The following is a 25270-nucleotide window of genomic DNA, read 5'->3' on the forward strand; positions in this document are numbered from 1 at the left end:
TTTTTAAGGGTGTGTTCACACTTGTAGTTCGGTTCTCTTGGTCCTCTCGGTCCTCTTGGTCCAGACCAAAAACGAAAATTATACATTTAGTCCTGGTGTTCACACTGGCATTTTCAACACCGAACCTAAACAAAAGGCATAAGGATAAGGTCACAACCTGATTAGACAGCTTTTATGACGTATATTTTGCGACGGAACTTGCTGAACATCGAAAAAAAAAAAAAAAAAAATTCAGAACGCTTCACGGATTTGCGTGTCATCCTTTTGCAGCCGAACATCCAAAACCATGCTGTCTCCTGGGGTAAATGCGCTCGTTGGCTTTGTGTTTATATGGTGGTATTCAAATGTATCTGTTTCTTCACCAGAGCTGCCACTTCGACGCAGAGCATCACGCACTTCTCCACTTTTATGTACTGTTGACGCAGCTTCTTCACTTTTATGCGGCACTGTTCCACACTCCTGTTGAACCCACTTGCCCTTAACCTTTCACTGAACATTATGAACACATTTTTGTTTATGTTAATGTTAATAAGGAGCTTTACCTCCTCATTGCTCCATGTTTGCCCTCTGCTCATTTTGTTGTGAGTAGTGTACACAGCTGTTCCCACTCTATGGGTCGCATCTTGTGACATCACATCCTATTATTGCTCCGTTTAGACGTCTTTGGTCCATGTTGCGTTCATATATCAATCGAACTGCGTTTGGAAGCGGACCGAGACCCACTTTTCAGGCGGTCTCGGTCCGCTTGTTTGGTGCACACATACCAACATGGCTGTCTGGCTTTAATGATTGCAATGTTTCCGTATTTGTTTTAAAAACTATATAAATGCAGCCTAAGGTACCTTTCAATTTGTTATGCATTTTTCATCACGAGTTTTTAATTACAATAAATAAGGTCACAGACAAAAGATTGCCATCAACAAGTTATTTTGTAAATCACTACTTAAGCTGTGCTATAAACATAGCGCTATAATAAATCATAAATAACAGATTCAGTATGTATTCACATACAGATTACATAAATAAAACCTCAATAGACTATTAATAAATCATACATAACAGATACAATAAGTATTCAATTCAGTAGCTACATAAATAAAACCTGGTCACTACTCATTTTAATTTAGATTTGAATATTTAATGTCCTACAACGATTCCAAAACAGCATTTAATGAAATCCTACAGTTACCCCCTGCAGTTGTAGTCTTTTAAACTATTAAATCTCACCCCTACTTATCAATAACTCCGGGTACATGTTGTAACTGCAGACTTTCTATAGAAACTATACTAGAACTACCAGGCATCGCTCTGTCGGCCTGTTTACATGAGGTGCCTTCACGTCACGCAGACTTTCCTCATTCTGCACAGAATCTGATATTTAGTCAATGAATACTCAGACTTTCAGCTGATTCTGTGCAGAATGATTAAAGCCACATTGCTCTCAAGTTTTCAAAACCTCAATGCGTGAGATTTGTCACTTTAAAAAAAATACAGAAACCAGTCAGCCTGAGCTGGAGTTGGGGGGTAGGGGGGGGAGTGTAGCATAGTTTGTTCGAAATGCTTAATATGCACATGACTTCAGAGCTATGTATGCAAACATACACTTCTAGCATAATTATACTAAATGCTGAAAGAAAACGATAATAGCCCACAATGATAAAAAATAGATGACTATTTTAGGAAGGATAATATAGGTGTTATAGGCACTTCCCAGCTGACACACAACGTTGCTACAACATTGTGTGTTAGCAAGGATGCTCATGCAGCTGCCACAGTGGGATTCGAACCCGGATCTCCCGCGACCTTACCGCATCACTGACAACAGACGCTTCAAAATCTATACATTTTTTATATATATATATATATATATATATATATATATATATAAAAGGGCGTATTGATGATAAATTATATTTCGCTGAGGCGGTATACCGTTTACCTAACTGTGCATGAAGTGTTCTGTATAGTCTAATGGTTACATTTTTAAACATCACTGACGGGAAGGTCTTCACACACTTAACAAGTATCCCGAAGGAGAAACGTGCCTCACAGATTTTCTCAAAGTTGAAGAAGGAGCCAACATTGTAGTGGTTATCTTTTACTTTGTTTTATTTTTTTCATGAACATTGAAAAGCTTAGCTGGATTCCAATTGAAGATTAAAAAAAGATGGATCACATTTTGCAGTGGAGACAAATGCTTTGCAATTTGCCTTCTTGATCTCTTCGTACACATTGATTAGGATAATTGGCATGTAAGTTGTACATTTCAAAAGAAAGCTTGTCAACGTTTCACATTCCTGCCGCTCAACCAAGTGCATTGGCTGCCCTAATTAATTCTTACCCTGGTGATGTAATCTAAAGGCACATTTCCTGAATCTCAGTCTGTCAGCTGGCCCTGGGACGACTCTTGCATAATCTAGTGGCTTAAGCTGTAGTTCATATGAGGACCTGAAGGATAAAGAAATTGATATATTTCGGTCATTTTCATTTTAAATTGGTCATTCTTTTCATGAATAAATATATGGAGGAAAAACAAACCAATGTATAGAGTGCTTGATATGACCTCTCAAAGGGAGACTATACAATGATAATAAGGTGGTTTATTATAAGGCAATATAGTATTTGGGTCAAGTCCAGGTTTGGTCTTAAAAAGTACTAGTTACAGTATTAGTACACTTAAAGGGTGACCCAAGGGTTAGAAGGGGGCATACTGACAGTCCCGTCACATTATTAAACCCACAGTGTGGAGAGACTGCATCTTGCCAAACTTTACAACATTTGGGTAGAGAGGTAAGGTGAGCCACTATAAATATTAGCAAGATGCCTGCCACTACAAGTGCAAATCCTCTTAGCCAGGGGAGTTGTTAATGCAGTGATTTAGGGGGATTAGTTCGAGGCCCAGGTTGTCAGTTGTGGTCATATGACCAATTGAAGTGGGAGGGTTGTTTCAAACAGGGCCGAAAGAGATGATGTCTGTGTGAGGGAGGATGGATTATTCCTAGAGGTGGAGAGAAGTTGTTGCTTTTTGTGAGTGGAATTCCTTTTGGTGAAATAGAAAACACCCCATACGGTAGGTGTGAATGACAGTGCTGTAACAAATTTTATGTGCACTAGTGTGGTTTTAACTGTTTTTGCTGCCCCCGCTGCTAGTTAAATATAATTCACATCACTGCTGTTTGAAGGGACCGTCTCTGTATCTATTGGGATATGTCCAACAAGACAGGATAGTTCTGCTAAACAATGTAGGGTCAAAACCTGCTCCACTGCCATAAAGGTGGATGGCTCAAAGTGAAGACGAAGGGCCAAAGCACACATTTCCTTGAACAAACAAGAAATTCCAGTAAAGTCAGATAGCAGGAGATCAGTGTCAGTTCAACAAGCTAGTTCAAAGCTCTGTGATTGAGACGTGTATTTACACCAGTCAGCCAAGAATGAACGAAGTGAAGAAGAAGTTCACATAGAACGATAGCTTGGGAGTGAGTGATGATATTTGAAGTCTCCTGGTGCAGAAACCACCTTTAAAAACAATGGAGTGATTGTAAACCAAAAACGTTAACTCTGTTTTTGCATGTAAGAAGGCTTAATCTCATAATAAATGTATATAATGTTAACGATATAAACTTCTGATAATCGCACTGTCATTGTTCCCATTCATGACAAAGGGAATGTTAAAAGAACCCAGGGAAGCAGTAAAGGAAGGCAGTATAATTCTTACTCGGAACACCAGCCTGCTGCTGTTTAAATTCTCCCGAGACAGTCTTTATATTGTACTGGCATGGTGATGGATTATTTTATTAGATATTCAATATGAATATCAAATGCTTTTACACATTATGTATACAGTTGTGTCTTAAACATGTATTGTATTTGAAAGTGATCTCTTGAAAGTGAATTGAGTGAATAACATTAATTTATGAAAAGCGCACATAGTTGTCTCTCACTGTAGAGGAACAGAGAACTACTTGATATGACATTTAATTGTAATGTATTCCATATGGCCTGTTTGATGTACAGTTGAACAAGTGATTTTGTTTAAGTGTTAATTAAGTAGAACAACAATAACAGTCTATTTATATGAGCCATAAACCACAGTAGGATTAATACAAATGTTCTTTTATTGAGAAAACAGGGGAGAAATTAAATTTGCTGAATGAGTCGTGTAGTTTGAATTGTAACTGTATTCTTCTGTATCTGTATTCTTCCTTAATGCTAAGAATCAGATCGGTCTCAGGTTTTGAATTGAAAAAAATCAGGAAGTCTTTTTTGTCTTATGACCTGGTATATCAGGGACTTTTCAACAAGGTCACTTAGAACCAAAGCAAGGTGCACGAGATTGATATACAGTACTGTGCAAATGTTTTAGGCAGGTGTGAAAAAATGCTGTAAAGTAAGAATGCTTTCAAAAATAGACATGTTAATAGATTATATTTATCAATTAACTAAGTGCAAACTGAGTGAACAGAAGAAAAATCTACATCAAATCCATATTTGGTGTGACCCTTTGCCTTCAAAACAGCATCAATTCTTCTAGGTACACTTGCATACAGTCAGGGATTTTGTAGGCATATAGTCAGGTATATGATTAAACAATTATACCAAACAGGTGCTAATGATCATCAATTCAATATGTAGGTTGAAACACAATCATTAGCTGAAACAGAAACAGCTGTGCTGGAGGAATAAAACTGGGTGAGGAGCAGCCAAACTCAGCTAACAAGGTGAGGTTGCTGAAGACAGTTTACTGTCAAAACTTACACACCATGGCAAGACTGAGCACAGAAACAAGACACAAGGTAGTTATACTGCATCAGCAAGGTCTCTCCTAGGCAGACATTTCAAGGCAGACAGGGGTTTCCAGATGTGTTGTCCAAGCTCTTTTGAAGAAGCACAAAGAAACGGGCAATGTTGAGGACCGTAGGCACAGTGGTCGGCCAAGGAAACTTACTGCAGCAGATGAAAGACACATCAAGCTTACTTCCCTTCGCAATCGGAAGATGTCCAGCAGTGTCATCAGCTCAGAATTGGCAGAAAACAGTGGGACCCTGGTACACCCATCTACTGTCCGGAGAAATCTGGTCAGAAGTGGCCTTCATGGAAGACTTGTGGCCAAAAAGCCATACCTCTGACATGGCAACAAGACCAAGCAACTCAACTATGCACAACAACACTGGAACTGGGGTGCAGAAAAATGGCAGCAGGTGCTCTGGACGGATGAGTCAAAATTTGAAATATCTGGCTGTAGCAGAAGGCAGTTTGTTTGCTGAAGGGCTGGAGAGTGATGCATGAATGAGTGTCTGCAGGCAACAGTGAAGCATGGTGGAGGTTCCTTGCAAGTTTGGGGCTGCATTTCTGCAAACAGAGTTGAGGAGTGGTCAGAATGAATGGTCTCCTCAATGCTGAGAAGTACAGGCAGATACTTATCCATCATGCAATACCATCAGGGAGGCATCTGATTGGTCCCAAATTCATTCTGCAGCATGACAACGACCCCAAACATACAGCGACCGTCATTAAGAACTATCTTCAGTGTAAAGAAGAACAAGGAGTCCTGGAAGTGATGGTATGGCCCCCACAGAGCCCTGATCTCAACATCACCAAGTCTGTCTGGGATTACATGAAGAGAGAGAAGCAACTGAGGCTGCCTAAATCCACAGAAGAACTGTGGTTAGTTCTCCAAGATGTTTGGGCCAACCTACCTGCTGAGTTCCTTCAAAAACTGTGTGCAAGTGTACCTAGAAGAATTGATACTGTTTTGAAGGCAAAGGGTCACACCAAATATGGATTTGATGTAGATTTTTCTTCTGTTTACTCACTTTGTATTTAGTTAATTAATAAATATAATCTATTAAAATGTCTATTTTTGAAAGCATTCTTACTTTACAGCATTTTTCACACCTGCCTAAAACTTTTGCACTGTACTATACCTTGGATTTAAGCACAGGTTTGCAAGTGATTCAGAATGGGGGAAAAATATATTTTCTGTCTATTACACGGTTACATTTTGCTTTGAAATATGACTTTTTCTGTTGTTTGTTTTCTTAAATCTCTCTAGACCAGTCTGCCAACTTCAAAAGAGCTCTCCGTTTTATTGATACCCCTAAGGTTGAAATGCTGCGTATTTTCTTACCAGGTTCTAGACACAACATCAAAGGCCCTTTAGCAGTTCATGGATGTAATCGCACTCCTTTGATACAATACGCCAGACAATATAGGTTGTGCATCATAGTTTTATAAATTCTGGCTTCAAAAAATGTTTTTATTTTATATTTCACTAGGTTTTATTCGATATACATACTTATTATATTTAACCAAACATAAATGGATCTTGATTTTCAGAAGAGTAAGAACTCTTATTATTTAATGTACCAAACTGCTGTGGATTGTGATTTCCACCCTGGTGCAGCACTGCCCTTCATTCCTGCTGCCTGACATGTCCTTTCTCTTCCTTTGTGTCCCAGCAGGTCCTGCCCCTCCCTCCCTCCCCCGCCAGCGGCAGGTTGCCATGGAAAACTCGTCGGTGGCGTCGGCGTCCTCAGAGGCTGGCAGCACGCGCTCGCAGGAGATTGAGGAGCTGGAGCGCTTCATCGACAGCTACGTCCTGGAGTACCAGGTGCAGGGCCTGCTCACGGACAAGACGGAGGGCGAGGGGGAGGGCGAGAAGTCCCAGTCCAATGTTTCCCAGGTCAGTCTTCGACTAGTGCCTTTAACGTAGAGAAAAAGGGGATGACATATTTCGGCCATTGTCATGATATCGAGTTTTGGTTAATCCCCAAGTTTGAGTTAGTCACACGGCAGTAGTGGTGGCCAGCCCTGTTCTGGAGACATCTGATTCATTTTACACTGAGTACCTTGAACATGTGATCTTATTGACTAGTTGTGTCAATTCAGTAGTGAATGATTTGAATGAAACAAACTATTGATACTGTGGCTCTGCAGAACCCAGATTGGCCAGTCCTGCCATAGTGTGAAGAAAAGAATCCTGGAATCTTTTATAAATTGAAGCCATTAAGGCAATAGCGAGTCCTGCGTGGGATGAGAACTTGAAGGCACTGTGGACTTGCGCCCCTGCTATTAAAGACATTCATCACAGCGGTGTCCTTCAAACCCAGTCCTTCTGGGCCACAGTCCTGCAAATGTTGTAGTGGAGGTCTCATTAAATCATCACCTGCATTAGACCTAGGAAAGAGGCTAAGCTGGGTCAGTGAAGTGAAGAGTTTGTTAAATAAATTGACTGACTAAAGGCTTGGGGTGGAATTCAAATAAGCAAATCCTCTGACCCATGAGGCCCAGATATGAAGAACATGGCATAAAAGCAGGGTCTCCAAGCCTTATTATTATCTTAATAAAACAAATTGGGCTGCTCTTCCTAGTTCTGCAATTAAAGACGGCTGGAAAATCCTGCCGGACTGCAGCCACCAATTTTGAGGAAATTTCCATTTGAGTGTAACTGAAAATAATACTACTACTATGAAGAAGAAAAAATGTATAATAGGCTAGCCAAACAACAGATGAGATTTCATAATAAATATTAATTTGGGAACCTTTGAGAACAAACTGAATTCATAAGGGTTATCGGTTTGGAAACTACTGAAAGGGAAAACCGTTTACTACTACCATCTGGTTCCTGTCTGTCAGCCAAACCTAGTGCACTGTTACTTCAGGTTTAAAAAGCTGATTATGAGATTATGGCATAATTCCAGACTGGGACGTACTCTGCTCTCAGTGGCTTTCTTGATAAGCTTGTCTTATTCAGAAAAAGGGGAAAGTCTTCTGTTCCACTTACATAGTGAATGCCTCTCTTCACCCTCTGATGAACGAACCAGCTCTTTATGGTGCTAGAATGATGTCATTTCATTTCTCAAGGATGTGATTTGTACTCATCTAATTAAGAATGCCATTTGATCTCTTCCCTCACTTTATCAAAATCTGCTTTCCGATAATACTCTAATGCTCCTTGGTGACCATGTTTATTGAGGATGTATATCCCTGTTGTACTGCTTAGATTTTCCCTCGCCTATGTGAACAAAACATAGGATTGTGAACATTGGTTGTGCTTGCTGCCCAGAAACACATTTGTGCTGGGCTCATTTGTGTGTAGAAATCCCCAGTACAGAAAGATGATGCAGCACAATCTGTAAAACAGCCGCCTCAGTAAAAAAAAAAATCACTGCTGTCTAACATTTCTGTGATAAACAAGTTTAGCTGAACACAAGGAATGAAAACTGCTTTGATCCTGCCAGCATCAGAGCCAAAGCATCACCCCGCTCTCAGGGAAACAAACCAAACAACCGAGCAAACCGATAAAATAACCCAAACATCCTTATCATACTGGTAAGGAATTCTGTTTACGTAATAAAAAGCAGAATGATGCACTGGTGATATTTAAGTAGAGTCTGCAGCTGAAGTGGTTCCTGTGCTGGAATGTATTTCCCAGTAGGGATGTCTTTGTTTTGTGTGGTGCCACTGACAGTACAAAGAGAGCAGATGGCGTAGAGACAGTCTCGGAGAACAGCACAGACTAGCTTGGCATTACCTGCTGTTTTGCCTCATTACATCATACATAGAGAGAAAGCAAGTGTTCGCCATTTAGAGATCCAGTTGAGCCTCAACCACGACAGAAAAGGGTCCCATTTCTCTTCTGCTTGAAAGCACAGAACGCTATTTCCGTTACTGTATGTTACCCAGCTACGGTAATATGGCAATAAAACACCTTGTAAGACACCATGAAAGTGTTTTAAGCTCATCTCCTGCACAGGTATGGGAACACATGCTTCTGCACGTCACCGAGAACCATCTCAACTCTGTCACTGTCACCCCCTCCCCCTCTTCCCCTCTCTCTCTCTCTCTCTCTCCCTCTGTCTTGGGCGCAGTGGACTGAAGACTGCAATGACAGGATTGATGGCAGCTGGTCTTCCTCGAGGGGGAGGGGCACCTCCAAACCTAACAACCTGGTACGTCCCTGCATCTGAGGTGTCTGACTCCAGCCTGCACCCTAGAGGCGATAGAGAGACACACAGGCTTTTTTTATTTGGGCTCAGACACGGCCGTTAACGGTGTTGCTTTTTGTGCAAAGACACAGAGTCCAGAGATCAAACCTACGTAGTCTAGTGGGGTTGAAAACATGCATGTAATATAGGTGTGCACTACAGAACTGCTTAATTTTCTTGTTGGCCTCTCTCTGGTTATGAAGTGTCTCTAGGCCACATATATCCCCCTTTAAGAATAAATACTCCTGTTTTATGATGGGAATGGGATTTATAAACCACACCAAAGCCTGTGTTCACACAAACTTCCTGTTTGTCAACCAATCAGTGGTAGCTAATTTTCTATGATATAATAATAATGATAAATTAACCATTCAGTTTTGACATTGACGCCGTGCGAATTAAAAGAAAAACAAAAGCACAACAATTTGATTAAAAATAACGCCTTTACAGGCAAAATCCCACTCACTGAATATATATATTTTTTTTTTAATCCAACAATCTTGTTTCTGGCTTTCTTCTTGATTAATACAGAAGTGAAGTTCACAGGTTCTTCTGATCCCCCCACGAAAGGTTAATTTTTCATTATAAATGCTGCTCGATTCTGCTGATTCAGTCAAAGAATCAGCCAAAGCGATTTCTCAGCGTTGTTATCTGGTCGTCTCCTTATGCCTTTGCTCTCTCCCTCGCTGTCTGTCTTGGAGTTAATCTTGGCGAGTGCTCTCCTCTCTGTGTGCCTTGTTACCAGTTGCTATGAGATTATTCTCACAGGAGATAGACGGTGTCTGGTGTTAGAGAGCCAGGCTTAAGCAAATGGCTTGACGGAGCTCTTAAAATATACTCTTGAAAGGGTGTTATAAATCAAGTCCTTTGCAAGACGATCAAACAGCCAGATTCTCCAATGTGCCGCGTTTCACCCGGAGAGTCGCCTCGTGCACCTTCTGAAAACTATTCATTCAATTAAATCCGGAGAACTGCAATTTTCTTGGGGGTTGTTTTCGTCTGTCTTTTGTTCTTTTGTCAAAGACGCTTCGGTATCTGGCAGCAGTGCCTTACAAATGAGTCATAATAATAATCAGCACATTTGCTTTCCATAAGACATCTTTCCTAAGATTCTTCCTTCGCAAGGCACTGCAGACATATTTAAATTGCTCTGCAGAGCGGTTTTGCTGCTTGATTGATAACAAATTACACAAAGGCAGGAGTTTTCTTTATCTTGTATGCCAGGAATCCTCACTTCTGGCCTGTAGGGTCCCCAAATTACATTTTTGTTATCCAGCTGGCACCTAATTATTTATCTTGAATTTTACAACACTTAACATCATTGTTAATAATAACATGTAGGACACTTGAAGGCTTTATAGGCCATGTAAAGCAGCGCAGATTTTTTTAAAATAAACTACAAGGTGCTGGCTGAATTTAAAGAACACAATTATCAATGTGAAAATACAAAATGTGTTAGATTGTGAATGACAGCGAGTGAGTATGTGAGAGTCCCAGAGAGAGAATAAGATTATGTGTGAAAAGAAGATGATGCTAAAAAGAGGGAAGTGTATCTGTGAGGAATCCTCTGCCAGGGAAAGATCTTTAGCGGTGAACAGTTTGCCCCTTTGTCTCACGGGTTTTGATCATAGCAGTCTGGGTCTGTTGTTGCTGTAAACGTCTGGCATCAGTGTGATGGCACAGGCTCCATGTTTGGCGAAGGCCTCATCCTGGTCGATTCCTTGTGTTTACTGTTTGCGCACTAGGCCTCTGTTTCCTTTAAACAGTTGTGTTCGTGGATGTAGCAGGTCTGGCTAGTTCAGCTGAAATACACTGTGAAAATCTGTACCAGGATGTGAGTTTGGCTAAGACCAATCCAAGTCAGAAAGACCCATAATTAAGTAATAGGATTCAAAAGGTTTGGGATCAGTACATGAAACTACTCCTTTCTTGGACATAATTCCCACATATTTTCTAGCTATCAAAGCAACAGTAGTTCAGCCCGTTAAGGGGAATTTTTATATTAGTTAAGACTCTGAGAATTAAATGGTAAATGCTGTACGGAGAGTAGATTTTATTCACAGGAATCTTTCAAGAAATGATACTCTGCGATTTGTTATTTTCTCACCATTATGGAACCAACATGGGCCAGCTTTAAATAGTAATTAATTTATCTTGCTTTTTGACATAAGTGGTACATGATTGAAGTGAAGAATAGGATGGCATTGTGTGTCGTGGGTTACGAATGCCCCAAGGCCTCGGTAGCATACAGCTGTAACCAAATTATCATTCAGCCTCCATCCAGACTCTATTGTTTGGCTATAATCGACACATAAGAAAGAAGTCTTTACTTTGCTCAGCATGCTTACAGATAATTATTGTGGATAATAGTGCTCATACATTTGTGAAATTATTTTAATATTTAATATTTAATGTCAGTCTGCAGTGGCCACGCCCCCCTCAATGCCCATACAAAGGCAACATTCAGATTGCATTGGACTGCAGTGGCAGAAGCAGCAGCCAGTGTCGTGTCACACTTCAGAAATGGAGAACAGATATTATATCTCCTCCTGTATCACATCTCAATTTCCCCCCCATCTCTACACTCCTACGTATATGAATTACAATCCTCTTGGTGTCAGAAAGTCACTGAAAATAATTGCTGCTGCACATGTTTTCTTCTAGACTCTGGGCACTATGTCTGGAAAATCTCCATCGGAGACCTGCTTTAGGAAATACACACAGCTAAAATCTACAGCTGATCAAATAATGAATTCCAGGAACATTATAAAATATAGGCAAAAACATCTGAGCTCTTCATCAGGGAATAGATTTTTTTCCTTCTACACTGCCTTACCTTGCCTTTTGCTTTTCTATGGCACCCACAGATATTGACTGGATTATTTTCCTCCTAATTAGAATACTGCAAATGTGTCTTAAAAAGAAGACTCCCACAATAGTAAAATGTGCAGGTGTTCTACAGTGGCATGTGGCCATACTCATTTCAGCACTCTGTTTAAAAAATACGTTTTAAATAGTAGCTCTCTTTAAATGAATGCTACTACATAACAAAATATCCTGCAGGGCTGATGGTTAACTAGTGGCATACCTTCTCCTTGCAGGTTTCTGTTAAACAAAGGAGAATCTCATCTGATTTGCTTGTTCTCCGTCCATCCTTGGCCAGTCTGTTTGCTGCAGATCCCTGGCTGCTGGGAACACGGTTCAGACCCTTAGACTCTAGACCTCAGATTGAACAGCCTGGCCCTCTGTTGTTTATTTAATAGAGGTGAGGGCTGCGCATGTGTGTGCCCTTTGTTCATAGCGGCTTCACTTTCGTTTTCCCCGGCAGCTACCCTCTCAAGCTGACAACCCACAATTCAGGCTTCCCTGCGGTACTGCACATAATTGTCAGGACTGTCCCCATGCCTCCTCGTCTACCTCTGTGATATCATCTCACCGCCTGAACAATAGCATGTCAGGTTGGTCCGTGGCATCAGAAAGCAGGCAAGGCCTCCTTATTAACACTCGTAAAAGGTGCAATTTACCATGGCACATTTACTCGTTCGGCAGGTAAGTCGTTTCGTCTGGAGCTTGGGGCACGTTTGGTGGAATCAACTATGAACAAATAAAAAGGCAACCGGACTTCCATGTCTGTGTGGATATATATGTTTATAGATTAGTCTTGTCTGGGTTTCTGCTGCTGAGGGATATCTGTGCATGTCTGGGCTGTGTGTTTGTATGTTATGTTTCAGACTCAATCAGTAGTTTGGGAGTTGCTGGGGTCAAACCAGAACTTGTAAATCCATTTTGCATATTGGAATGAGGTTGTGGATTCAAGGATCCTCACTGTCTGCTGGTGAAATGGATTAATAAGTGGAACAGCATAGAAGTGATAGCTTTAACCCTTTATTTCCGTTGCAGGACATATCCAGGATCTCAAATGACATTAAAAAGTCTCCTAGGAATATAGTCCCTATTCAGGGAATTTCTGATTCCTGGAAATTGTTATGTATTTATTAATTGTTAATTGCCAGGAACTTTCTAATAAACAGAGAAGAACTGCAGGACATTCTAAATTCTTCTCTGTCATCATTCTTTTATAGGGACAGCTTGGTTTTGCCATTCTTTGTGTGCATTATCATGAGCCTACATGGTCATTTTTATCTGGGGGAATAGGGAAAATAGTCCTCTTAAAACGTGCAGTGATTAACCATTCACATTCATGTCCAAGCTTGCAGGTGGGTGTGTGACTGTTTTCCATCCTGGAATTGGATTGTGATGTTTTGTGTGTGTGTGTGTGTGCGTTGTATTCTTTCCCAGCATAAAAAGGAACAAAAGCTTCTTAGGTGCCACCCAGTAATGCATCGTCTTTTCTTCCCCCTAGCACCAAGCCCAGCAGAGAGCACAGACAGCCTGAGTAGAGATTGAAGTGGTGATGAGCCAGAACCAAAGACAAATCTTTTAAGATTGCATTTTCTCCTCCACATTGTAGAATCGGCGGAGTCAGAATCAGCGTGCAGATTGATTTCCCTTGGTGAATGTAATCTGTGGAGCCCGCTGAGCATCAGAGGCCCAAAGGCCCGAGTTTAAACTGTGTGATATCTACCTGGCCTCACTGTGTCCGTCAAAATGAATCAACCCCTCACTTATTTCCTTCCACCATCATTTCTCTCTCTCTCTCCGCATCTCTCTACAGACAGATAAAGAATGACTGGTGTGTGTCAGGTGCAGATGTGGATTTTTCCATCTGTCAATATAACATTTGAAGATTGTGCTATTTTAGCTGTACTCCTGGGACTAGTTTATTATTTACAGATAATAATAATAAAATAATAAAAATGTCTGTATTGCTTGGCATAATTTATTGCTGTATCACAGATGTCTTGGTTTCATGATATGATTAATTCCTAAGCCTAGCCCTTTTAACTATCCATTTAGTGGATTTAAATCTGAGTTAGGCAACTGAAGTTTGCAGTGAAAAACTGAACTATGCCGATTTTTTTTTTTTTTTTTTTAAACACTACAGCATGTAGTGTACTAAAAAAAATACAATTTATGCAGGAAAATGAACCATAAAAGAGAATTTTAACAGCTGATCAACTTGGTGTTTACAAGAATTACATTTTCAGAGGATAGGATTGTGCGGTTCAAATGTTGTGAGTGACATGCATAATGAATGTTGCTATGGGTAACAAATGCACTTAATTGTAATACAATTAGTGTAAAACTGCGACCCCTGGGTTAATAGGATAGATATAGTAGACTAATCTAGCTGAAGCATACAGAAAACGTCAGGACAAATGGGTTGCAATTTGCCAATGAAATGGTTTTTTGTTTTAGGGTTAAATTCCAGTGAAATAAGATTATTTTACTAGAGAGGCTTCAGTGATCGAATGTTTTTGTTTTTAGGTTTGTGGAAACATGAAGTACTGCATTTTTCATTTGATACTGACACGCGAGTTTGGAGTTTTGATTTGTCCAGCCGGGCCTCCGTCTCGTTTCAAGGCATCAGTTTCAGTGGCCGTGTTTTTGTTTCTGCCCTTCTGCAGCGATGGGCTTTTGGGCGCACATTTGCTGCAGTGTTTGCCTCCATCTCGGTTCTTCCCTAAGCCCTTCTGCAAATGAGTTTGCTAATCCCTCCTTTCAGCGCCGCTGTACCTGCAGAAACCTGATCTGTCTACTGAAACGGGCTCCCGCGCACAGCCCAGTCCCGATGAGGCTGTTTGGGAAGTGTAGCTCAACATGCTTGTTCAAAACGCTCTTCTGGGTTTTCTGAAAGGGATATCTGATACTTCTGTGGAAAAAGTATGAGTACGATTTGAATACTGTCATGTACCATTATAGCGTGCATTTTATTTATTTATTTATTAATATGATGAATACTGTGTTTCGTGTTTCATTTCTTTGCTTTGGAAATGATTTAAGACCCAGTGGTTGGGGGCGGGGAGTGTAACCATGACCTTAATTTAATTAACTGTCAGCTTTCCTCACCTCTGCTGTAGTAAATGTTTGTCAAATGTAACATTGTTTTCTTGTCTTGGTTTTTAGGATGATTGGGAGCACAGCAGCAATGGCAGCACCGGTTCGAGGCCTAGCTCGGGGTCGAGGCCTGGTTCTGGATCGCGGTCAGGGAGCCGTGGAAGGAACAATCAATTCAGAGGCCCGGCAAAGGTAAGCCACGCCCTGGGGACAATGTAGTGCTTTATAATTGTAGATGCTTCAAAAAACACTTCTGTTACATATGAAAGGAAAACTAGCCATACTGTATTTATAATATTATGGAGATGAGAAAGGTAAAGGCTGAGAGAGGCCTCAGGGATTATTGTGGAGTCTTATATTTAAGACAACAACATTTATTTTGCTTAAAATTGCATTTTTTTCGATTTCAGAATGGAAATCGAGAGGCCTCTTTCGACATCCTGGGAACTGACATATGGGCGGCCAACACCATGGAGTCTCATGGGTGAGGTCCTGTTTCAGCCCACCTATGTGGGTTCTGTTGTTCGGGTTGCTGAAAGATGATATTTCCACACAGTCTGCTTGTTTCTAGACTGACTTTAAATCTATGAGAGGCAGTAAGTGGCTGAGCAGTTGGGGGGCCATTTTTGAGATGGTTTCTAAAGGAAATTAGTTTTTTGGTTTCCCTGGCTGGTTGCTAATGGATTCATATGATTGGAACTGGATGACAGACGGGGAAAGTGACCAAGCTGTGCTGGAGCGCCGAACGTCTAAATTGGGAACGACTAAACCTTGGGCTAAATATAATTAAATCAGCGCTGTGCTTAAATCTCTCGTAAACCACCTTTTTAATAGAAAGCAACACACTCCATTACTAATTGAGAGGAAAAAGGAGACCTCTTATCAGGAGCACAGCACAGGGACTGTTCAGGTTGCTTTTAATCAAAATCGGTTTTCAAAGCTTTCCCTCCAGAACAAATGTGGCTTTCCAATTTCAAAGGTAGAAATGTAGCCCTTGACGACACAGGTGGGGGAAGGAGAAATGAAAGTCGATTAATAGGAATATAATTCGTCATTACAATGATTTTCTCTCATTTAAACATTTTTGAAAAACCCTATGTGGAGTTAAAATAGGTACAAATATTGCACTGCATTAAAATAACTTCTACAAATAATTGGCCTTATAGTGCACCATATAATCATGATGCTAATCCTGAAGGGTTAGGTCAATTAGTTTGTTCTCTAGGAATCTAATTGAATCCCCTATAGTAGCTCTATAGGGCAGAGTAAAATGGAATGTTTTTCCAAATTAATTAAATCATAATTCATTTTTATTGCTATTCCTGTAGCGCAGGAGGGGCAACGCAATGTCACTGCAGTAGTGTTTGATTCTTTCCCAATGAAAGGAAGCTTTCCTGTTTTCTAGTGGGAGTAGTTTTTGAGTAGCTTTTGTGTTGCTTTATGCTGAGGATGCAAGTTCACACGCTTTGTCATTACACAGCACCAGGACAGTACAGCACAGCTTTTACTCAGATAATAAGTGATGTAGTTCTGTTACCTTAAAAACCATACCTTTTTGTCCAGAAAATGCAGAACACGCTTCACGGATCATTTGTGTACTCTACAGCTAATGCACTGCTGTTCAGTACAAATTGTGCTGCCTTTTTGAGAGACTTCATGATTGTCTTCAAACTAGCCAGTTCTCTCTGTTCCTTATTTACTGTACTGTTTCTTAAATTGGTTGTCATAGTAGCCAACTCTTGCAACCTGCACTTCACTTGGGTCTGCAACACTTTGGCACAAGATGTTTCGTCTCTGTCTTTACTACGTAATCTGCTTACTTACAAATCCTTTTTTTTTTTTTTTTTTTTTTTACTTTTTGTCAGACAGCAGATTGACTGGCTCTCAAGCAATTTTGTGCGTGTGTGTGTGTTTGTGTGCGCGTGTGTGTGTGTGTGTGTGTGTGTGTGTGTGTGTGTGCACGGGTGCGTGTATCTACATGAAAAGGAATCCGACCCAACAGTGCTCTTTACAGGAGCTGCCACTTGTGTCATTCTAATTTGATAATGGTTTTGTTACACTGAAAAGTGCACCCTTGTGGTTTATAAAAGGTGGTTTTAATAGCACTGTGTTGGAACATAAATTTAGCCTTTTATTTCCAGTAGCGCACTCTTTTTTGAGATTTTAGACCCATTGGTTAAAAGCATTGAACAAAGAAACAAATGAAATAGAAATGTGTAGCCTATACTTCCCTTGATGTGGATGGAAACCCACAAGCCCAAAAGCACCTACAAAGCTGTTACAAAGAATTATGATGACCCATAAGAAAGAAATTCATTACCTGCTTGCTAATTTCATGAAACTAGGCCTTGAAGGGTGTTTGTGAATCAGGCAGCACAAAATCCATTTTGTAGCCGCTTCATCCATCAAATGTAATTAATTTTGAAACAATATTTCTTTCTTTCAAGTGGAGCCACATGGGATCTCCAGCCGGAGAAGCTGGACTTCACCCAGTTCCATCGGAAACCTTTCCGCGGCGCACCAAAGCACCTCCCGCACATTGACAGGGAAGGGTAAGCGCCTGCTTCCTATCCGGGCCTCTGATGCACACAGACTAGGAGAAGTCAGGGAGGCTCTGCAAATGTGCAAGTTCAAGTATTTTGACACTTAAAAATGTGTGGTCTGTTATTAAGAGGTCAGGCTCACATACACTGCAAAAGGGGGCCAAATTCAGATACATTATACTATGGTTTCAAAATTTTGAATTAACACCCCAAAAGGAGAAAATGTAGAAACGCAGTTATCTCACTCTTTTTTTGGTTGGTTGTCAAGTATTCATTTTACACCTTTTTTCAGACCTGTAATGGTCCATAATGTGAGTAATAAGACACAGTAATGGGAAAACAGTCCAAGAAATGTTCATACCCATAAGTCCCTTTGTTTCTGCTTCACCATACTCTTCACTCTTGCAGGATGGTGAAAGGCAAGTTTGAAGAGGACGATGGCATCAACCTGAACGAAATGGAGAAGTTCCTGCCAGCCTTGACGGTATGTCTGCTCTGTCTTTTGGTCTTTCCCTCTGAGTGGGACCATCCTTCACCATACCCACTGAGAGACCTGCCTAATGCTGCTCACTGTACATGGATCGGTCATGGTACATGGAGATCCTATGCTCACAGCCATTGGTGCTGTTTTTGGATGCTGCTTTGGATTTGACAGGTGTTCGGGTTTAAGGACACTGTTTGGGGTAATTATTGGATTAAGGATTAAGTGTAGGCCTAGATTTAGTTTAAAAAAAAAAAAAAAAAGTTTACTGTTTCAGTTTAAGACTGTCATCTAAAGTAAGGAGATTTACTGAATTATCTGGTTGTTTGTGGGATTGAATTAGGGAAGTGAGTTTTGATACCCTTCTGCCCAGTCTAAACCAAAATGGCATAGATGCTGGGAAAGACTGGGTTTGAGTGGATTGTTGGCATAAAAAGTCCTGATATAGACACACAGACTGCTTTAGAGGTGGTGCTGGGCGCCACCATGTGGAGAGTCCCAGATCCATTGAGTTCTGCAGGACACCTGTTCTGTTCACTGATCAGTTTATCAGTTGTTGTTGTTATTATCTGTAGATTGCAGACTCTGTGTATGACAGACCTGAGGCTTTATTATTAAATAACATTTTATAATCCTTCACTCTGTTAAGTGATAAAACAATGCTGTGTTAAATTTGGATCAAATCAACTTTATATCTAAAAATTTTTTGGATATTAGTATAATGCTTTGAGACTCTGCGTACATTTGGTACCATCCTGTTAGTGTACATTTGTCAGTTTTTAATTTAAAGTACAGTTACTGAACTACTTATTGCCCATTGCTAAAAATATACACTCACCTAAAGGATTATTAGGAACACCATACTAATACTGTGTTTGACCCCCTTTCGCCTTCAGAACTGCCTTAATTCTACGTGGCATTGATTCAACAAGGTGCTGAAAGCATTCTTTAGAAATGTTGGCCCATATTGATAGGATAGCATCTTGCAGTTGATGGAGATTTGTGGGATGCACATCCAGGGCACGAAGCTCCCGTTCCACCACATCCCAAAGATGCTCTATTGGGTTGAGATCTGGTGACTGTGGGGGCCAGTTTAGTACAGTGAACTCATTGTCATGTTCAAGAAACCAATTTGAAATGATTCAACCTTTGTGACATGGTGTATTATCCTGCTGGAAGTAGCCATCAGAGGATGGGTACATGGTGGTCATAAAGGGATGGACATGGTCAGAAACAATGCTCAGGTAGGCCGTGGCATTTAAACGATGCCCAGTTGGCACTAAGGGGCCTAAAGTGTGCCAAGAAAACATCCCCCACACCATTACACCACCACCACCAGCCTGCACAGTGGTAACAAGGCATGATGGATCCATGTTCTCATTCTGTTTACGCCAAATTCTGACTCTACCATCTGAATGTCTCAACAGAAATCGAGACTCATCAGACCAGGCAACATTTTTCCAGTCTTCAACTGTCCAATTTTGGTGAGCTTGTGCAAATTGTAGCCTCTTTTTCCTATTTGTAGTGGAGATGAGTGGTACCCGGTGGGGTCTTCTGCTGTTGTAGCCCATCCGCCTCAAGGTTGTACGTGTTGTGGCTTCACAAATGCTTTGCTGCATACCTCGGTTGTAACGAGTGGTTATTTCAGTCAAAGTTGGTCTTCTATCAGCTTGAATCAGTCGGCCCATTCTCCTCTGACCTCTAGCATCAACAAGGCATTTTCGCCCACAGGACTGCCGCATACTGGATGTTTTTCCCTTTTCACACCATTCTTTGTAAACCCTAGAAATGGTTGTGCGTGAAAATCCCAGTAACTGAGCAGATTGTGAAATACTCAGACCGGCCCGTCTGGCACCAACAACCATGCCACGCTCAAAATTGCTTAAATCACCTTTCTTTCCCATTCAGACATTCAGTTTGGAGTTCAGGAGATTGTCTTGACCAGGACCACACCCCTAAATGCATTGAAGCAACTGCCATGTGATTGGTTGTTTAGATAATTGCATTAATGAGAAATTGAACAGGTGTTCCTAATAATCCTTTAGGTGAATGTATATAGTTCATTTGATAAGAGTTTTAGTTTCTGGATAACAAACAAAAATCGAAATGACTGCACGTTACTGTTAATTATAAGCATAATATCTGTTTGTGATTAATTAATAAATGTAGTTTCCAAACAATACCACCTCTTTATCCATTGTGTATTGCCCATTACCCTTTATGTCACACATGACTAAATTACTTTAACAATAACAAAAAACAAAAAAGCAGTAACACAAAACTACTGATATTAGTGCAGCTTGGCTGAAGGATGCATTACATTCACCAGTTATCAGTAATACACTGTCTGGTAGTCGAGAGTGCTGCCTCGTGCTGTTGTACTGACATCAAGTGGCAACATTAGGTATATATTATTTCTTCCCTCTCTTGCTTTGTGTTCTGAGTTCCTATATGGAATATTTCACAGACCTTTACTGGTCTTAATTTAGTGTTTAGTGTTTTAAATGTCTTAATTTTAAAATTACCTCTTAAATTATATTAGTATTTTGACATTTCATTAAGAGTTTCCCCTAAATTAACTCTGATCCCCACTGGTTGTATGATTTGCAGTATTTTACTCATCAGTTCTTTCCTCTATTAGTCATTAATAAAGTGCATGTCCATGTGCTTCAACCTGCATTTCTGTCCGTCTATGAAGCGCCTGCTGCAAAAGAGTAAAGCTTTTTTTCACTCTGATGGATATGCTAATGTATAACAGTAGGAGGTGCTTGGAGCCTTGCTAGCCAGAAAAATACTGTCCTGATTACTAACTACAGTATAGTCTACAGTTTCTTCTCATTTGAATTGCTGAATGATTCAAATGATCTGGATAACACAGCATAGTGTATTATAATAATAAAAGTAGAGAAGCATATTTCAGTATCCACAACAATTCCGTATTCATCAAGAGAAGCAAAACCTGGGAAGAACAAATCTCCAGAAGCTCTGAAACTGTGGCACTCATCTGTCTGTGTAGCAGCTGCACAGGCCAGAACATCACGCACAGAATGTAAACCACAATGTACTATATCTGCATTTTAAGCATCTTCATAATTGTCTACAGTTCTGCCTTTAATGTGTTTAACATTCCATTGCATTATGTATCTTGCTTGATGTTTGCTGCTGGTTTAGTCTTTCTGTAGTGTGCTGTCCAGTGTGGGAGTGACAGTTTGTGCAAAGGAGTCCTAAAAGCTTTTCCATGCATTTATGAAAGAAACATCACTAATGTTACATGGTGCCCAAGTACCACAGCTTTCCATGGCCTGTATGCCTTCATAACACTCTGTGCCTTCCATTACACATCCCATTGACTATAACTACATTATTGTTTATCTTGAAATCTACACAAAGAACATTCTACCATAATCCATGGTACAGTTTGTGATGTTCACCTTGACATTTCTCCTTGCAAGAGAATTGTCTCCACCCACTGGCTGCTGGGCAGAATTACATCCTGGGCAATGCTGAAGGCTGCCAGAGAGTCTGGGATGAGAAATGCAGGCCAGGACAGGAAGCAAGGCTCTCACAGCGACACTTAACTGGCACTTGCGCATCCGCTCTGTCGGAGCCGTGAGCAGCAGGCAGATGCTTGGCAGGGGAACAGCAGATGGAGGTCAAGAGGGCAGGGTGGTGCCATCTCCCATCTGGATGTACATCCACCCTGGCCCAGGCAGATGCAGAGATGCAGGGAGATGCCAGAACGCAGTCACAGTCATTGTACGAGAATATCTTTTTACCCTGGTCGTGGCCCTCTCACACACACGTCAACCTTGACCACTTTCTGTAAGGATTAGTTTGATGCCCTGACAATGTGAAACCTACTTTTTTATTTTGCTGTTGCTAGAAATCTATAGTGAGATACCTTGGGTGTTTGCTTGAACGAGTGTAACAGTGTAACGCTTGTTAGAAATATTTGATGTTTGTGTTGACTTTGTCCTACCCACAAATCGTAACTTACAAACCTGTATCCCGTTGCGACTTGATTTAGAAGTAGTAGAAAGTGGCTTCTGACAAAAACATGATACGATACAAGTTTGTTTCGCAAATGCACTGTGTGAAAGAAACAATGCAGAACCCATAAATAAGTCGCAAACTCCCCTCTGTATCACGCCTTCAGTAATTTTCAAGCTGTCTGTGGAGATCTTCCCCAAAAAAGATCATTAACCGCGTTCATCTTTCCACACTGTTAAAACATTTACAATTTTCTACAAGAAAAGGTTTTCATTTTTGTGTTTGTGAATTCATACGTTTCGGACATAAACATTTTTGGAGGCGCATTAAGGGGAAATAGAAACTTATCCTGAACTTTATTAAAGCCTAATTGGTTACATCAGAGACAGTGAACTCCCCCACATTCTTGGCAATAAATGAAGCCTTCCCTTGCGACATCCTGTCTTTTAGATTTCCAGAAACAAACTTGTGTGTGCAGAAAAGACACCTCATTTTAGCCTTTCCTTGCCGTACTGGGAATAGCAACAGCAACTGTAAATACCTGAGCAGGAAACTCTTAGGGAAAACAAGCTTCCTGTATACAAGCTGAGGTTTTCCAAGCCAAGTATTGTCCTGTGTGTGTTGACTGTTGGCTGCTCTGGAATGTTGCATTGCATTCCCCATGGACTATAAACGTGAAGAGATGAAGAAGCAAATGGCTCCTGAATTTCAAAGTAAAAAAAAAAAATATATATATATACATGCTGTGTTGAAGAGTCAGACAATGACAAGTTCCAGATTAAATCTATTTAATGTAGTAATCTCCAGAGAATGCCACAGCAGGCTTTAGTTTTGTGGTATGAAATGGGTCTCGTTTGGAAAGTGGACTTCCTGCTCATTCCGATTAGCTTGCTCATATTTAAATTTGGAATCGGCAATATTTCCTTTTCCTTTACTACCCTCCCACGTTTTTGAATTCCCCAATTAAGGTATGACTCCTGCACTTAAGCATAACTGTACAGGCATCTAACACATGTCCTCTAGATTGCAAGTCCAAAATGTAAACGGCACAGCCATAGCACTGGGGAGGACAGTTGCTGCTTTCCCTGATAACACCATGGCCTTGCAGGTTCACAGTAAACCAGAGGAGTCTCTGATACGGAGCAGACTGAGGTAGCACTTGCCAAATCAAACCACCTGCCCCTGCTTGGACAAACACGTGCCTCTCTGTTTGGATTCCTGGTCACAGTTGAATTTATAGTATAGATTTATACGGTTAGACCCTGGGGTTTGGCCAGCAGATTGAACATCTCATAGATATTAGTATCCAAGGCTGCTTTGTGTATATTACTGTTGTTGTTTGGTGCTTATTTTTGGAAAAGACACCTTCTATTTCTGTTTCTATCTATTCTATCCATTGTGTGTGTTTGTAACTTGTCTTTATCCTCACAATACCCACTTGGCTCATTTGTGCAATTTGGCCCTGGGTTCCGGAAGTCGTCAGGCTATGTGTGGATGGGGATTGCTTGCATTTCATCACGTTGTCGTTTTTTCCTGCATGTGAAACTGCTCAATGGGTTTTTCCAGCTTTTTATGGTTTTTCGTCTTCTGTGCGCATTAAATGCTTTGGTTACATTTAACTTGACAGGAATGCCAGTTCAAAACCCATCTTTTCCTGATGAGAGATTTGTGTCTGCAGTTCGACGGAGACTATGTGGGAAGCCTACTGCAACACAAGAAAGATGCGGTTTGACTATAGGAAATACTTTTCCAAACCACAACTAGTTCCTTTGAGAGTTTCAAGATATTTTTTATTGTGACTTTCTGCCTGAATTGATTTAAAAAAAAAAAAAAATGCAATAAAGTTGTTAGTCTTATATGCTTTGTGAAAGAATGCTAAACAGCTGATTTTAATGATGTATGGCTACACAATGATGTAAAGCAGTCTCCAGGCCTTAACAGAAAAGGAGTTTGTATTTTTGCCACTCATGATTCATGTCACCACAGAGAAGGATAAAAAAATATTTGATTTGTAGTGACATAAATGAAGTAAGAAAAGGCAAAGAAGCAAAAAAGTTGGAGTTAGGTTTGTTTTGCAGGAGTACACATTTTAGAAATGTATTGAGCTGCATATGAATTAATGTTCGTATTGTTTAAAAATAACATTTCAAATTCAGGTAAATCATTATGCCCATTAATCCATGCCTGAGAGACTGTGAAAGAGCACGGTCACCCAGCTTGTGGCTCGATTGAGGATTTCAAACTCAATTTCATTAGCACGTTTTCTTTAAAAACAACATTTAGAGCCACACAGTCTGCAGGCTACGTGCTTACACGTTAAATTGTGAACTTTCTTGCGACTCATTAATCAGCAGACTCGAGGATGCCAGGTTGTTAAGGCAGACTGGCAGGGTTTAAACCAGGGTTGAAGAGCAGGGCGCCGTGACTCTGGGTAAAAGTTTAAATGAGAGCGCCGTCGGGCTCCAGAGCACAGAAGCCTACGTGCATCATAGCAGGGACTGTGGCGTGGTGTCTAACCCTGTGACTGCACGGCTCCTGGCCCCCACCGCCCACAAACATGACTGCGCGTCTCGGCCTGGCTGGAAACGTATCGGAGCATGCCGACTCCTGGACAGAAGGAAGTTTTTTTCCCCTCACCGGAGAACAATAAAAGGGTCAGCGTGCCGCACCTCCCCCCCTCCTACGCCCTTTTCCTTCCATTGTCAGGCCTGTGACTGACTAGCGAGGAACGCAGGCCTCAGGAATGGGTCATTGTCTGCCTGAAAATACGCACGCAGAAAAATCCTGAAAAGACCCAGGCCACTCACCTCCTGTCAACTATCCCTTCTGTGGCGTCATCAGCTAAGACCGTGTAAAGTTAGTTCTCAACGTCTTGTTTGCAGACAGTAAATATTTTCCCAGGAGACCATTTGATACTGGGCGCTGTTGGCTTCATAAGGTACAGACATCTTGGAATCTAACAGCATGTTAAAAAAGACTTGCAAAGTGGACGACCCACCCTCTTCCCAGAGTCCAGACAATTTGGGAATTAGTTATCGGAGGCAGGTGGTGGTGGCGGCGTCGGTGGGGGGGTTGGGGGGGGGTGGTCTGTGATTTGTTGGTCTTTTGCTGCATTACATCAGTATGGATCAGTATTAATCATCTTGAAAGCAAATCTGAATCATACACAAGTTCATCAGGAATAAAAATTATATATATTGTAATGCAAATACATAAATACTGGGTAATAATACAGTAGATGTAAGGAATGGATGAAAAACATAATTCCTCATTCTTGAGTAGTTATACCCAATAAGTGGGCAAATGGCAAA

The 25270-nt window shown here is 40.8% G+C and overlaps 1 protein-coding gene across 3 annotated transcripts in view; it reads left to right on the forward strand.

The window, feature by feature from the left end:
* Positions 1–25270, forward strand: part of ctif (CBP80/20-dependent translation initiation factor) — a 118512-nt gene that overhangs the window by 23234 nt on the left and 70008 nt on the right. For 2 of the 3 annotated variants that reach the window (XM_066712259.1, XM_066712261.1), the window contains exons 2-7: positions 6459–6682; positions 8871–8951; positions 15015–15137; positions 15356–15429; positions 17393–17497; positions 17897–17972. In XM_066712259.1, the coding sequence (XP_066568356.1) occupies positions 6503–6682; positions 8871–8951; positions 15015–15137; positions 15356–15429; positions 17393–17497; positions 17897–17972 (639 nt within the window). In that variant the 5' untranslated portion in view covers positions 6459–6502. The remainder of the gene's footprint in view (positions 1–6458; positions 6683–8870; positions 8952–15014; positions 15138–15355; positions 15430–17392; positions 17498–17896; positions 17973–25270) is intronic. The other variant, XM_066712260.1, reaches the window with a different exon arrangement.

This window comes from Amia ocellicauda, chromosome 8 (assembly GCF_036373705.1).
Source record: "Amia ocellicauda isolate fAmiCal2 chromosome 8, fAmiCal2.hap1, whole genome shotgun sequence".
Taxonomy (NCBI): Eukaryota; Metazoa; Chordata; class Actinopteri; order Amiiformes; family Amiidae; genus Amia; species Amia ocellicauda.